At 41.8% G+C, this 14,387-nt stretch overlaps 1 protein-coding gene and 1 non-coding gene across 16 annotated transcripts in view; one reads left to right on the forward strand and one right to left on the reverse strand.

Moving 5' to 3' along the window:
- Positions 1 to 6,615, forward strand: part of EIF4G3 (eukaryotic translation initiation factor 4 gamma 3) — a 311,452-nt gene extending 304,837 nt beyond the window's left edge. For all 15 annotated transcript variants that reach the window (XM_049771938.1, XM_049771940.1, XM_049771941.1 and 12 more), the window contains 2 exons: positions 1 to 93; positions 5,576 to 6,615. The exon at positions 1 to 93 is cut by the window's left edge and continues 54 nt beyond it. In XM_049771938.1, coding sequence (XP_049627895.1) covers positions 1 to 93; positions 5,576 to 5,757 — 275 coding nt within the window. In that variant the 3' untranslated portion in view covers positions 5,758 to 6,615. The remainder of the gene's footprint in view (positions 94 to 5,575) is intronic.
- Positions 6,616 to 11,081: 4,466 nt separating this feature from the next.
- Positions 11,082 to 11,188, reverse strand: LOC126008487 (U6 spliceosomal RNA). The gene has a single exon (XR_007495815.1). It is a non-coding gene; the product is annotated as a U6 spliceosomal RNA (small nuclear RNA).
- Positions 11,189 to 14,387: the final 3,199 nt, after the last annotated feature.

Consider the following 14,387-nt stretch of genomic DNA (forward strand, 5'->3'; position numbering starts at 1 on the left):
TCTTACTTAAGTACCTGGATTCAGACACGGAGAAAGAGCTACAAGCACTTTATGCACTACAAGCATCCATAGTAAAACTTGATCAGCCTGCCAGTAAGTTGATTTTTTCTTATAATGAGCCCATTCCGTGAGTGGTATTTATTCAGGCCAACCTTGAGAGATGGTTTTAGGTATCCACAGTAGGTAATTAAAAAAATACAAGTAACAGTCAGTCAGACAACCACTAACCTTAATAAACCAAGTATTGTCTGAACTTTTATGAAAAAGTGAGTATTAAAAAAAGGCATAGGGGCCAACGAGATAGCATGGAGGTAGGGCGTTTGCCTTCCATGCAGAGGGACGGTGGTTCAAATCCCGGCATCCCATATGGTCCCCCGTGCCAGCCAGGAGCTATTTCTGAGTGTAGAGCCAGGAGTAACCCTTGAACGTTGCCAGGTGTGACCCCAAAACAAAAACAAAACAAAACAAAAAAGGCATAAAGGCCAGAGAGATAGCACAGTGGGTAGGGTCTTTGTCTTGGACGCAGCCAACCTGGGTTTGATCCCCCGAAGCTGCCAGGTGTGACCCAAAAACAACAACAAAAAATACTGGCTTATAATAGACATTTAACCTCATTCTAGCGCTGATCTCTTTTTTTTTGGGGGGGGGGGGGATTGGTTTTTGGTTTTTGGGTCACACCCGGCAATGCTCAGGGGTCACTCCTGGCTCTTTGCTCAGAAATTGCTTCCTGGCAGGCTCGGGGAACCATATGGGATGTCAGGATTCGAGTCATCGTCCTTCTGTATGCAAGGCAAACACCCTACCTTCATGCTATTTCTTCAGCCCCTCGCTCTGGTCTCTTAATACTTTCTGCAATGATGGAAATATGTATGTTCTTTAGTTAGGTATCTGTGAAACCATGTGGCATTTAACTATTTGAACATGACTATTGTGACTAAGGAACTAAATTTAGAATATTATTAAAATTTAAATAGCTACATGTGTTGACATTAGTCTTACCTTCTTTTACACTAATCTTAGTTATTAAAGAGAATGGTACTCATCAAAATCTTTAGTGATCTAGCAGAGACATGATGCAGTTATAAACTAGTTTTTGAAAGTCTGTGATTACTTGTCTAACCAGATAAACTAATTTTAACAAATGTCCAAGTCATAGTAATATCCGCAAATTAACTGAATTTTATTACATCTTAAAAATTCAGAGACCAGATAAATATACAGGGATTGAGGAACGAGCCTTGCACATCATCTGCCTGGATCTAGCTCCAGCATCACATAATGTTCCTAGAGATTGGTGATCCATGAGCATAGTGGCATGAGTAAATCCTGAGCACAGTCAGATGTGACCCAGAAGCCAAAAGTATAAAGTAATAATAAAATAAATCTCAGTTGATATTTATAATAACCTATAAGTCATTAGATATTTATGATAATATATAATAAAACTCAGTTAAACTTGTAGAAATGCATATAGCATTTGTAGAGCTGCTCCTGAAGTAGTTCAATGGCGCTTTCTCAAGGTACAGCATTTGCAGGTTTTCCTTCTTTCCTGATACCAGAGATCTGTCTCTGAGAGCAAAAGGAAAATATTGAAACAAGTAATCCTCAGTATAGAATGATGAAATATCTAAGTCTGAGTCAGAAAACTTTTATTTGTTGAAGCCAGAGGAATAGGCATTGCAGACAGGGTGCTTAGGTAGCACACGGTTTCAATCCCCAGCAAGCCATATGGCTCACCAGCCCTTGAGGAGTGATTCCTCAGGAGTAAGCACTAGATATGAGACCCAAAAACATAAACAAAAAAAGAAAGAAACATTCTTGTTAATTTTTCCCATTTTTTTTTTTTTTTTGTGGTTTTTGGGTCACACCTGGCAGTGCTCAGGGGTTATTCCTGGCTCCAGGCTCAGAAATTGCTCCTGGCAGGCACAGGAGGACCATATGGGACGCCGGGATTCGAACCGATGACCTCCTGCATGAGAGGCAAACGCCTTACCTCCATGCTATCTCTCCGGCCCCTAATTTTTCCCATTTTTTAAAACGTAACATGGTTTATAATATAACATCATGGGTTTCCTGATTTGAACACATAGTAAGACATTATTTTTTGAGAAAGATAGTTAAATTGTTGAATGAAATTGGTGTTGTGTATTTAGCCACATTGAAACATTTCCCACAATTATCAGCTTTAGTAATCTCTACAGACTTTTTATCTACATTTATCACCCACAGGATCCTGACTGCTTGCTTTTATTTCTCCATAAAATGAGGATTTAGAGGGGGAAAAAGTAATTTCAGTATTAAATTGACAAATACAATTACAAAACTAAATCTGAAGAAAAGTTTTCTTTTGAAGAAAAGTTTTAATATGACTATCTAAAACAATATTTATTCAAAATTACTATTTGTTCCACTTCTGCTTTCCATTAATATGATTGATTAGCAAGTTAACATTAAATAAACTTTTAGAATCCATATGGAGGTTTGGAAGGTTTGGTTTCTCTGTTCTTTTGTTTTTCGGGTGTCCACACCTGGCAGTGCTCAGGTCTTCTCGGGGGCTATTTCCTAGCAGGACTCTGGGTACCATATGGAATACCAGGGCTCAGTCCCGGGTCAGCTGCATGCAAGGCTAGTGCCCTGCCAAATGGACTCTCTCTCCAGCTCCTTGGCTATTTGTTGTTTTTTTTTTATTATTTTGTTTGGTTTAGTTTTATTTTGTTTTGGTGCTTAAATTTGAACCTAAGGACCTTATATATTCCATAGTATGCATTCTTTTGCTGAGCTATGCTCCTAGTTAAGCAATTTCTTTGAAAAGAGAATAGAGGGGGGCTGGTGAGATAGCATGGAGGCAGGGCATTTGCCTTGCATGCAGAAGGACTGTGGTTCAGGCCCCGGCATCCCATATGGTCCCCGAGCCTGCCAGGAGTGATTTCTGAGCCAGGACTAACCCCTGAGCACTGTTGGGTGTGACCAAAATAAAAAAAAAAAAAAAAAGAAAAGAAAAAGAAAAGAGAATAGAGGACTATAGAAAGAGCCCAAAAGATCATGCCTGTGCTTTACTTAACAGAAATCTGGAGCTAACTTGGTATCCCAGACTGCTATCAGGAATGACCCCTGAGCACTGCCTGATGCGGCCCAAACCCCCTCACCCTATAATAAAAAGAATATATGACCTACCAAGTCAATTTTATCTCTATTATCTCAATTTTCTCTTTTTTAAATAATAATGTAAACTAAGTTTTGTTAGAGTATAACAGAATTTAAAATTACTAGTTATTAACTATCTGGTACTATAAATAGTTTATAACTGTTACCATTGAAAGCAATAAATAGTAGGTGTCTTACAGCAGGAAAGGCTTTGCATGTGGTTGGATCGGGTTTGATCCCTGGTATCCCATAGTATCTCCCGAGCTCTGCCAGGAGTGATCCTTGATAATAGAGCCAGGAGTAAGCCCTGAGTACTGCCAGATGTGGAACAGAAAATAATGAATAAATAAAAAACTGTTATTCCACTAGCTACGATCTAGAGATAGATTTATCAGTGCTTTACATACAATTACTTTTCATTTTGAAAACACACTAGGAAGAGAAAATATGTCCTGCCATTTTCTCCCAACTTGTACATAAATAATATGTGGGCCAGAGATATAGCATAGTGGTAGGGCATTTACCTTGCATGTATCCGATCCTGGATGGATGGTAGTTTGAATCTGGCATCCCATATGGTCCCCTGTGCTTGCCAGGAGCGATTTCTGAGCACAGAACCAACAGTAACTCCTGAGCACTGCCAGGTGTGACCCAAACACCAACAACAATATCATCATCATCTGCTGCTCTATTATCAATTTCAAACAATGAGGAAATACATGCACATTTTTGACGGGGGCGGGGGGAATTGGGACACACCTAATGGTGTGGCAGACTTGGGACCATATGCAGTACCAGGGATCAAACCTTAACCACGTGCAAGTGTGCAAGGCAAATGCCCTACCCTCTGTACTATCACTCTGGCCCTCATATATTTAATCTTTAAAGAGAAAGAGTTACATAGCAGACATTTCAACAATACCAGAAAATAGTTGAAACTGAACAAAATAAGCATAAAATTAAACTGCTTAAAATCTTTTTTTCTTTAGTTTTAAATATTTTAGAGTTCTATATCACTATTTATTTGCAATTGGGGAGTAGGTGGGCCACCTGGCTCTATGCTCAGGAGTGACCTTTCCTGAGGTCACAGGACCATATGTGGTACCAAGGATTCATGCTGAGGGTTGAGAGTGGGGCTAATGGGATTCAAAGCATATTCCTTAACCATCCTGTCTCTGCAGCCCACTTATTTAGAAATTAATTGTTCTATGTGTTAAGGTATACATATATATATATGGTATAGATGGTATTTTGGTTAAAGTATATATATATATATATATATATATATATATATATATATATATATGGTATAGATCAGGGGTCTCAAACTCAGTTTACCTAGGGGCCGCAGGAGGCAAAGTCGGGGTGAGGCAGGGCCTCATAAGGGATTTCGCTTACCGAATATTCGCAATAAAAAATCACATTAGTAAGAAAAAAATCGCAAAAGATCTCATTAGACATTAGCATACCCCGAACGGAACTGCTCGGGGTATGCTAATGTTTAATGCAATTTTTTTCTTACTAATGCGATTTTTATTGCCATTATCCGGTAAGCGAATAATTGCGAATACTGCGATATTTGAAGGCCGGCCGCGGGCCACAAAATGTTGTACGGTGGGCCGCGAGTTTGAGACCCCTGGTATAGATGGTTTAATCTATATAATAAAATGATTGCCATATTTTCCTCATCTCAAAGATAACCCCCCTTTTGTTTTTTGGTTTTTGTTTTTTGGGCCACACCCAGCAGCGCTCAGGGGTTACTCCTGTCTCTATGCTCAGAAATAGCCCCTGACAGGCACAGGGGACCATATGGGATGCCGGGATTCGAACCACCATCCTTTGTGCATGAAAGGCAAACACCTTACCTCCATGCTATCTCTACGGCCCCAGAGATAACTCTTAAGATTTATTCTCTCCCTTTTTTGTGGGATTGTAGGAGAGAGGAATCCTGGGAAAGTATATATTGCTCAGGAAGCCTGTATACCCCACCAGAAATTCTCAGTCATTTGGGTGAGCAAGGTCCAGAGAACATTACAGTGTCAGACCCTGCAGTGCTTGCAAGATCAAGGTCACCTCAGGTATGCCCATGGCCCTCACAGCCACACTTGGAGGCTGCACCCTGCAATGCCAAGGGATCATGTTGGAACAGAGCCCAGTCTGGTTAGGCACATGCTAAGCCCTATCCACTGCTCTAGGATTCATTCTCTCACTGATTTCTTATTTCTCACACAACAATGTTAGTTCTAGTCATCAAAGTATGTTAGATTTCCTATTCTTTCTACAAGGTGTTTTGCTCTCTTCTTGCAATGCAACTGTGAAGAATTGTCTGGGTGCTGTTCACAATGGGAATGACTGCTCTAGTCATTCATTGCTTGGAAAAGCTGTCTTTTCTTTGCATATCCCCAAACTGACGGTTTATTGCCACACACAGATTTGCTCCGGATGTTTTTTGATTGCCTGTATGACGAGGAGGTGATCTCGGAGGATGCCTTCTACAAATGGGAAAGCAGCAAGGACCCTGCAGAGCAGAACGGGAAGGGTGTGGCTCTCAAATCTGTCACGGCCTTCTTCACTTGGCTGCGGGAAGCAGAAGAGGAGTCTGAGGATAACTAGATCTTCAAATACACAAAACCGAAACAAAAGAAACATTTTAAGTATTTTTTTAAAAAGTTTCACGTCTTCGCCAATCACAGTGCAGCAGGCCAATTCTCGCAGAAACCCCCACCTGTGCACGAGTGGGAGAGGGGAAAGAGAAAAAAAGGTGATCATGGAGGAAAAAGGTACTGGAAAAAGTCAACTTCAAACCTGAGGGCGGGGGTACTAAAACCAAAATACATGTATTATTTATAGAAAATATTTTGTTTTAATCTTTTCTTTTTAAACAAGGACTCATACTTTAAACAAAAACCATCCATTTAGCAAAAAAGAAAAAAAGTTGAGAACTTTTTAATTTATTTTAAGGACTGCAAATGCCAGTGTAATTTTTTAATTTGCAGTTTCTGTAAACAACTTGTATAATAGAAAAGCAGAGAAATAAATTTCCCTCCCCTTCAGATGCACCTCACGTTTGTTTGAAAGCATAAGTAGTTAGTCCAGACTTAAGAAGGCTTGGGGTGAACGAGGTAAGAAAGATTTTTTAGGGGGGCATCAAATCTTTCTGCCTGCCTTTCAGCTTGCTTCAGAAAATTTAAAACCACAATAGTAATCAAAACATACATAGCCTTGGAACAGAAGGAAATGCTGTGGACCAGAGAACTCCAAGAATTGTTTTAAAAAAAAAAGTGCTACCCCAGGAAAAGTACTCTTAATACTTTTGAAACTTTAGAGCAACTTTAAGGCTTGTAAATACATAGAACAAATATTTAAAAAACAAAACAAAAAAAAGAAAAAAGAAATTGACTCAGTACTATTTCTTTTCACTTTCAAATATAAAGAACAAAATAAAGACAAACATTGCAAGTTTAAAAGCAAGTCAAGTGACTTCTCCTTTTGACAGCTGCTGCCTATGCACCATTCCTGGGGGGGCGTTGCTCTCGGCTATTTATGATCTAATCTCAGGCACTCCTGAGGTGTGTGTGTGCATGCATGCATGTGTGTGTGTACGCATGTGGTGTGAATTTGTGTACATCTGTGTGTCATAAATTGGAAAAGGCAGGCTACTTGTGGGAAAGGGAGAGGCACTTGGGTGAAAATCTACAATTAGTTTCTTTTTGGTACCAACTAGAAATGCCTATAGTGTGTAGGAAGGAAGAAACCAAAGAGCAAAGGGCACTGAGGGGGGGGGGGGTGTTAAGCCATATTTAGAGATGCTCAAGAAGTTCTTCATGCAGTGGCTACAGTAGTTGGGGGTGGGGGGCAGGATCAAATTCAGGTTGGCCTGGTGGAAAGCAAATGCCCTACCCACTATACTGTCTCTCCAGCAGCTAAAAGCAAAGTTTTGAACAATCAAGTGCTCTACCTTATGTGTCAGAACTCAGGGCACTAACTCACTTTTAGTTCTCCACTACCACTTCCTTTAAAGTCATCAGTTGCCATCAGTGCTTTAAGAGATCTGAGGGGCTAGAGTGGATAATATAGCAAGCCAGCAGCATGTCTTACATGCTACTGACCCAGATTCAATCCCTGAGATCCCTTATGGTCCCCAGAGTGACAGGACTGATCCTTAGGTGCAGGGCCAAGAGTAAGCTCTGAGCATTGCCTACTGTTCCCCTCCCCCAAAAAAGACTGAGGGAAACCTGGGCCAAAGTAGAGTATTTGTCTTGCACATAGCCAACCTAGGTTCAATTCCCTGCACTACATTTGATTCCCTGTCCTCCGAGCTTCGCCAAGAGTGATCCCTGAATGCAGAGCCAGGAGTAAATCCTAAGCACCACTGGTTGTGCCTCCAAAAACAAAACAATAAAGTGAAAAATCATGGCCCAGAATGTAGTCTCAAGTGGTAGAGGACATAGCTTTCCTGTGGAAGGCACAGAATTTAATCCCCAGGTCTCCATCAAAACCCTGGAAATAGCCTCAGTCCCCAGACCTTCATCATGCATACCCCCACGACAGTAAGGACGATAGTAATCATAACAACAAAAGAACAACAACAAAAAAGGAGCTAAATTTCTAGGTTCTTTTCTCTCCCTTCATTTCCCTTTGTTATTATTTGTGCAATGACCAGGGATCTCATATACACTGGGCTAAGGGATCTGCATACTTCTGATTTTTGTGGTTGTTGGGCTTATTATGGGTTGCACACTTTAGTGTGGGACTTGTAGACCTGGTTGCAGTGCTGCAGAGAGTGCACACTTTGTTGTGGCACCAGCGATCCCAAACAGCACATTGTAGTGTGGGGACCATATCAATGGCTTTGGCAGCTCATACTTGCAACATACACTTTCTGCCATTGAGCTGTCTCTAGGTCCTCTGGATCAGTGGTTTTCACCCTTTCGTGGACTGCTGCTGGTGTTAAAAGACTAAAAACCACAGCCCTGAATTACACTTTTGTAAAAGTTGGCATGGGGGTTAAAACCAAACCAGTACCATTTGTGTGAAACCACATTTCCCATCTTCTGCTTCACTGAAGTCATTCTGGTGAGTATCAAACAAGCTGATTTGGGCTTCTTTCTCCTACAGATAATGGGATGCTGTATGTCTTGGTTTTGGTTATTTTGGGGGGTTTTTTGGTTTCACGTCTTTCTGGGTTTTGCTTATTTGTTTATGAAGTTGCTGTTCCTGCAGAGGGCTTTCCACTCTGTTTGTTTGCAGCCTTCATTCTATAAAGTATATTTCTGAAGAAAGCCAGGCTGCTCCCAAATAAACTATCTTTGAATTTTGTATCTGAGTAACCAAGTGCTTCTGTCTTCCATCTGTGGTGAAGTTTCCAAATTAGTAGATTTGGCAAGTCTTCCAAAGTACAAGAACAAATTTTCCATAGCAAGGAAATATCCTCAAGTATAGTAGCTCAAGGCTCCCCCTATGTGGGCCCACACCGACTATTGTGAGTGAAGAGGCCTTTCTTGAAGACCCACGTCTTGAAAGTCTTCTGACAGGCATATGACAATATCTGTTATAAAAGATGGGACAGGGCCAGAGAGATAGCACAGTGGTAGAGCGTTTGCTGTGCATGTGACCGATCCAGAATGGACGGTGCTTCGAATCTCAGCTTCCCATATGGTCCCCCATACCTGCCAGGAGCAATTTCTGAGAGCAGAGCCAGGAGTAACCCCCGAGTGCCACCGGGTGTGACCCAAAAACAATTTAAAAAAAAAAAAGGATGGGACACTATCAGGGACCTGCCTGGATCTTATGTATGGAAAAAAAAAAAAAAGCTAGTTCTGTGGTTTTCCTGATTTGTAATGTTTACCAGTAATTCTAGGTATAGAGAATATGATCTGGGATTCCTGTTGAGCCTGTAGGGGTTTTAGGTAACGGCAGCACTTCAAGAGCTGATGGATGGGGAAGTTGAGGAAAGCAGAGTGATGACTGATGCCTAGAAATTACTTACAGGAATCTCACCTGGAATAAGCTTAAAGTAGTAGGGAGAATCTATTAATCAGTATTTTAAATGTAGACAAGTAGGAGGCCAAAGAGAATACAGCAAGTGCTTTGCTTACATGTGGCTAACTTGGTTTGATACCTGGCATCACATTCCTGACTAGAATCAACTGAAGTAATTCTGGAGACAGGAGTAAGCCCTGAGCACAGCTAGTTGTGACCCAAATACAAACGAACATGAAAGTTAAGTGTAGACAAGTATAAGGAGTTGAAGAAAGACAATCTGTGGGCCCAAACTTAGTAGTACTCAGAGGAGTGCCATTCCTGACCACATGGTCCTGGAGCTCAAACCTTAGGTACCGTGCATGCAAAACATGCATTCCAGCTCTTTGAGCCATCTCAGCCCTGGAATGCAAGTACTTTTAGTGGGGAAGTTAATAAGAATTGAAAAAAGCATTAGCTATAAACATGTTTCCATAATAGAAATGATGGTTGAGAGACCAGAGTGATTGTGCAGTGGATAGAAGTGATCTCTGAGCAGAGCCAGGAGTTTGCCCTGAGAACTGTTGGGTGTGGCCCAAAAGATAAGTGTTTGAAATCAGACATTCAGTATGAAGTGTGATGGGTACAAAAGAAATTTAGGAATAAATTTACTGTTTTATACATGAAGTGTTTGATACAACTAATAATGTTACGGCAAAATATAAGCATAACCACTACAATATGTATAACTGACCACTACTAATGAATGAGAAACTATAACATCACTATACCCTCTCCACAGTTTTCTTTTTAACTTTATTTGTTTGGTTTTGGTTTTGGGGTCACACCTGGCAGCGCTCAGGGGTTACTCCTGGCATTATGCTCAGAAATCCCCCCTGGCAGGCACGGGGGACCATATGGGATGCCGGTATTCGAACCACCGCCCTTCTGCATGAAAGGCAAATGCCTTACCTCCATGCTATCTCTCCGCCCCCTCTCCACAGTTTTCTTAATAGAAAGCAAGGCTCAGCTATTTTATTTAAGAAAATAGGTGAAGTAGGACCCAGAATACAGCTCAGAAATTTAAAAGGACCCAGTTTCCACCGCCAACATCACATGACCCATGGCCTTCACCAAATGTAGCCCAGGAGGCCCTTGAACAAAACTGGGCTCACCTGTGGCATAACTCTAGTATGTTCAAGTAGCATTGAACCATCTGCTCAGGTTGACTGAAAATCGCTTGGAGTGACCCCTTCATACTTTCTAAGTACTGGCTGGGAACCACCCTCCTCCAAAAAAAAAAGTGACATGACCAGCATCAACATACATGTCTGAACTCAATATATCATAAAAGCTGTATCCCATTTGAATTTTAGAAACAAGTTCATTTAAGCTCCATTTAAGTCAAAAGGATTATACTCCACCTATCAGAACTATATTCTGAATTTTCACTAAGTAGGTTTTTTTCCTTAAATATATAGAGATGGCAGTTTGGGGCCGGGAAGGTGGCGCTAGAGGTAAGGTGTCTGCCTTACAAGCGCTAACCAAGGAACGACCGCGGTTCGATCCCCCGGCGTCCCATATGGTCCCCCCAAGCCAGGGGCGATTTCTGAGCACATAGCCAGGAGTAACCCCTGAGCGTCAAACGGGTGTGGCCCAAAAACCAAAAAAAAAAAATCAAAAAAAAAATATATAGAGAGATGGCAGTGATAATATAGGTGTAGTCCCCAAATATAAAATACATAGGGGCCGGGTAGGTGGCGCTGGAGGTAAGGTGTCTGCCTTGCAAGTGCTAGCCAAGGAAGGACCACGGTTCGATCCCCCGGCGTCCCATATGGTCCCCCCAAGCCAGGGGCGATTTCTGAGCACATAGCCAGGAGTAACCCCTGAGCGTCAAATGGGTGTGGCCCAAAAACCAAAAAAAAAAAATACATAGGGCTGGAGAATTAGTACAGGAGTTAAGGAGCTTTTCTTTTTTAAATATGGAACGCTTCACGAATGTGTGTGTTATCCTTGCGCAGGAGCCATGCTAATCTTCTCTGTATCATTCCAATTTTAGTATATGTGCTGCCGAAGCAAGCACAAGGAGCTTTTCTTATACACTGCTGGCCCAGGTTCAATCCTCAGTACTATCAGGAGCAGTTCCTGAGTACTACTGAGTGATGCTCCCTCGATAAGCAATCACCACTGTGTATGACCACAAATCCCTTCCCCAAATAGCAATACAATGAGAATCCAGTTTTCCAATTTGGCTATTTATTTGGAAGGAGCCATCTCCCAAAGGTGCTCAGGGTGGGCTCAGGGGCACCATTTAGGTTGCTGGGGATTGAACCCACAGGCTAACCACATGCAAGGCAAACACTATACCCACTACTGTACTTTAATTCTCACCCATGCCATTGATTCTTTTTTTTTTTTTTTTTTTTTTTTTTTTTTTGGTTTTTGGGCCACACCCGGTGACGCTCAGGGGTTACTCCTGGCTATGCGCTCAGAAGTCGCTCCTGGCTTGGGGGACCATATGGGACGCCGGGGGATCGAACCGCGGTCCGTCTCCTAGGCTAGCGCAGGTAAGGCAGGCACCTTACCTCGAGCGCCACCGCCCGGCCCCCATGCCATTGATTCTTAATGCTCCCAATCTCCTTTGTAGAAAATAACATTTGCACTGCTTCCTATTATATCCCCCTTTTTTCTTGGTAAAATGTTGGATTAATCGGATAAGGCAAATGCCTTCCTCCCTGTGCTATCACGATGGCCCCTTTGATCTTTATCTTAAATAAAAATATAGCTACTGGCTGAGGCAGAGTGATATAGAGTATTATAAAAACCCTTGCATGCAGCCAACTCAGGTTCAATTGAGTGGTGAGGATTTACTGAAGGAATCAGTGTAAGCACTCAACTTTTTGCCTGGAATTTCAGACACATCCTGGTGTGTATACTATGTTCTTTTTCTATCTCATTGCTGATCTTGTTATAATCAGCCACATATAATTGTACCATCTCCAGACCTATAGTAGATCATAGTCTACACATTGTCCTTTTCTTCAGCCAACACTGAAGAGATCATTTATTGTACTCACTTCAACCACAATCAAGGGCAGAACTAATCCAGAATGTCAGGTCCAGAGTAAAGGACCAAAAGTGGTCTGTTCAGATATAAGCAAGCAAAGGTTGTCATAGAGATCAGATGACAATGTCCAGATCTGATGTCCAAAGCCATTGAAATACATTTTGGGTAGAATGAAGTATTAGTTTATACTAGCATCCCTGACGTCTTGTCACACCTGTATTCATTTCTGTTGTTTCATGTGCCCAGGCTAACAGTTCACCTCAACCTCCTTTGTCTTTTTTTCTTCAGCTTGTTCAATCACTTCTTCCTCTACTTAACTTATGATGTGGAAACTTCCTGAAGATGGTACTATGTAGAGTTCTTTGGTATTCTTTGTATAATTAAAATATTTTATTTTTCCTAACACACATTCTGAAGTTCCAGCCCCCGAAGAAACTTTTTTTTTTTTTTTGGTTTTTGGGCCACACCCGGTGACGCTCAGGGGTTACTCCTGGCTAGGCACTCAGAAATCGCTCCTGGCTTGGGGAATCATATAGGACACCAGGGGTTGAATCGAGGTCTGTCCTGGGTCAGCCGCTTGCAAGGCAAACGCCCTACCACTGTGCTATCTCTCTGCCCCCACCAAGAAACAATTTTAAAAATTTTATTAAACTCCTTTCACCACCATCTTTTTATAACTTGATTTTTTATAAATGGATCCAATTTCATAATTATATTTTGATGTTTTCCTTTAGATGTCTTTAACTGAAAAATACAATCTTTAAACTTTGTTTTGGGGAAGGCCCACTTCAGTGACACTCAGGGGCTACTCCTGGCTATGTGCTCAGAAATTGCTCCTGGCTTGAGAGGACCATATGGGATGCCGGGGGGTTGAATCGCAGTCCATCTTAGGCTGGTGCTTGCGAGGCAGACACCTTACCTCCAGCCCCATTCTTTAAACTTTTTTTAAGATAGCAGATCTTTCTTCCTCATAATCACCAGAAAAGATATCTTTTTTTTTTTGGGCCACACCCGGCGTTGCTCAGGGGTTACTCCTGGCTCTGCTCAGAAATAGCTCCTGGCAGGCACGGGGGACCATATGGGACACCGGGATTTGAACCAACCACCTTTGGTCCTGGATTGGCTGTTTGCAAGGCAAATGCCACTATGCTATCTCTCCGGGCCCCCAGAAAAGATATCTTACAGTGACCAACAACTTACATTCTGAAACTTTCCTGGTATAAAAACTGCAGACCATGAGACAGAACAGATATTACAGGGGTTATGGCACTTGCATTAAACAGTCTTCGTAGGATTGTACCCTAAGCACAGTAGCAGGAGTAAGGCCTGAGCTTTGTCTAATGCCTTGAGGAGTTGGGGTGGGGGTTGAGAGAGACTGGAGAGCTGTACAATTGGAAGGGAGCTTGTTTTGCATGTGGCCAAATCCAGTTTAATCCCAGATATCGCATATTGTTCCCTGAGTTCCACCAGGAGTGATCCCTAAACCATATCAAAATAGGGAGAAAATATAACTCAATATATAATATCCTAGAACAGGACATGAAAACCATCTGGAAGGTTAATCCTGCTTTTTCCCCAAATGAGGCAGGACCAAGAAAGAATCTTTAATTTATCTTAGTTATCCAAGTTTATTCCCCAAAGACACCTATAACAGCATTCCAGATGTTTCTGTGCCTCAGAGAGCTGAATTGTGACTGCAGCCAATATGTCAGATATTTCCAACTAAATTTAAACTAATCTCAAAAATTCTTGTCACAAAGTTTTTGAGATCAGATCATTTTTAAGTGGTTAGAAATGTTAACTCCAACTGAATGTTTCTAGGTCATCTAATGACATCTAGGACAGAGGTTCTCAAACTGAATGGTGGGGCCGGAGAGATAGCATGGAGGTAAGGCATTTGCCTTGATGCAGGATGATGGTTTGAATCCAGGCATCCCATATGGTCCCCTGTGCCTGCCACGGCCGATTTCTGAGCATAGAGCCAGGAATAACCCGAGCGCTGACGGGTGTGACCCAAAAACAATGACAACAAAAAAAGGTAAGATTAGTGAGTTGCAAATAGCATTCAAAACAAGAGATTGGAGAGTTCAATAGGCAGTGGGCATGATGAGGGAGGTCCAGGTTTGATCTTTAGCACTGCATGTACCCTGAGTTCCTTCAGCAGTGACCCCCCAAAACCCAAAATAATAGGAATAGAACAAAATGTACATGCAAA

This window comes from Suncus etruscus, chromosome 4 (assembly GCF_024139225.1).
Source record: "Suncus etruscus isolate mSunEtr1 chromosome 4, mSunEtr1.pri.cur, whole genome shotgun sequence".
Classification (NCBI taxonomy): Eukaryota; Metazoa; Chordata; class Mammalia; order Eulipotyphla; family Soricidae; genus Suncus; species Suncus etruscus.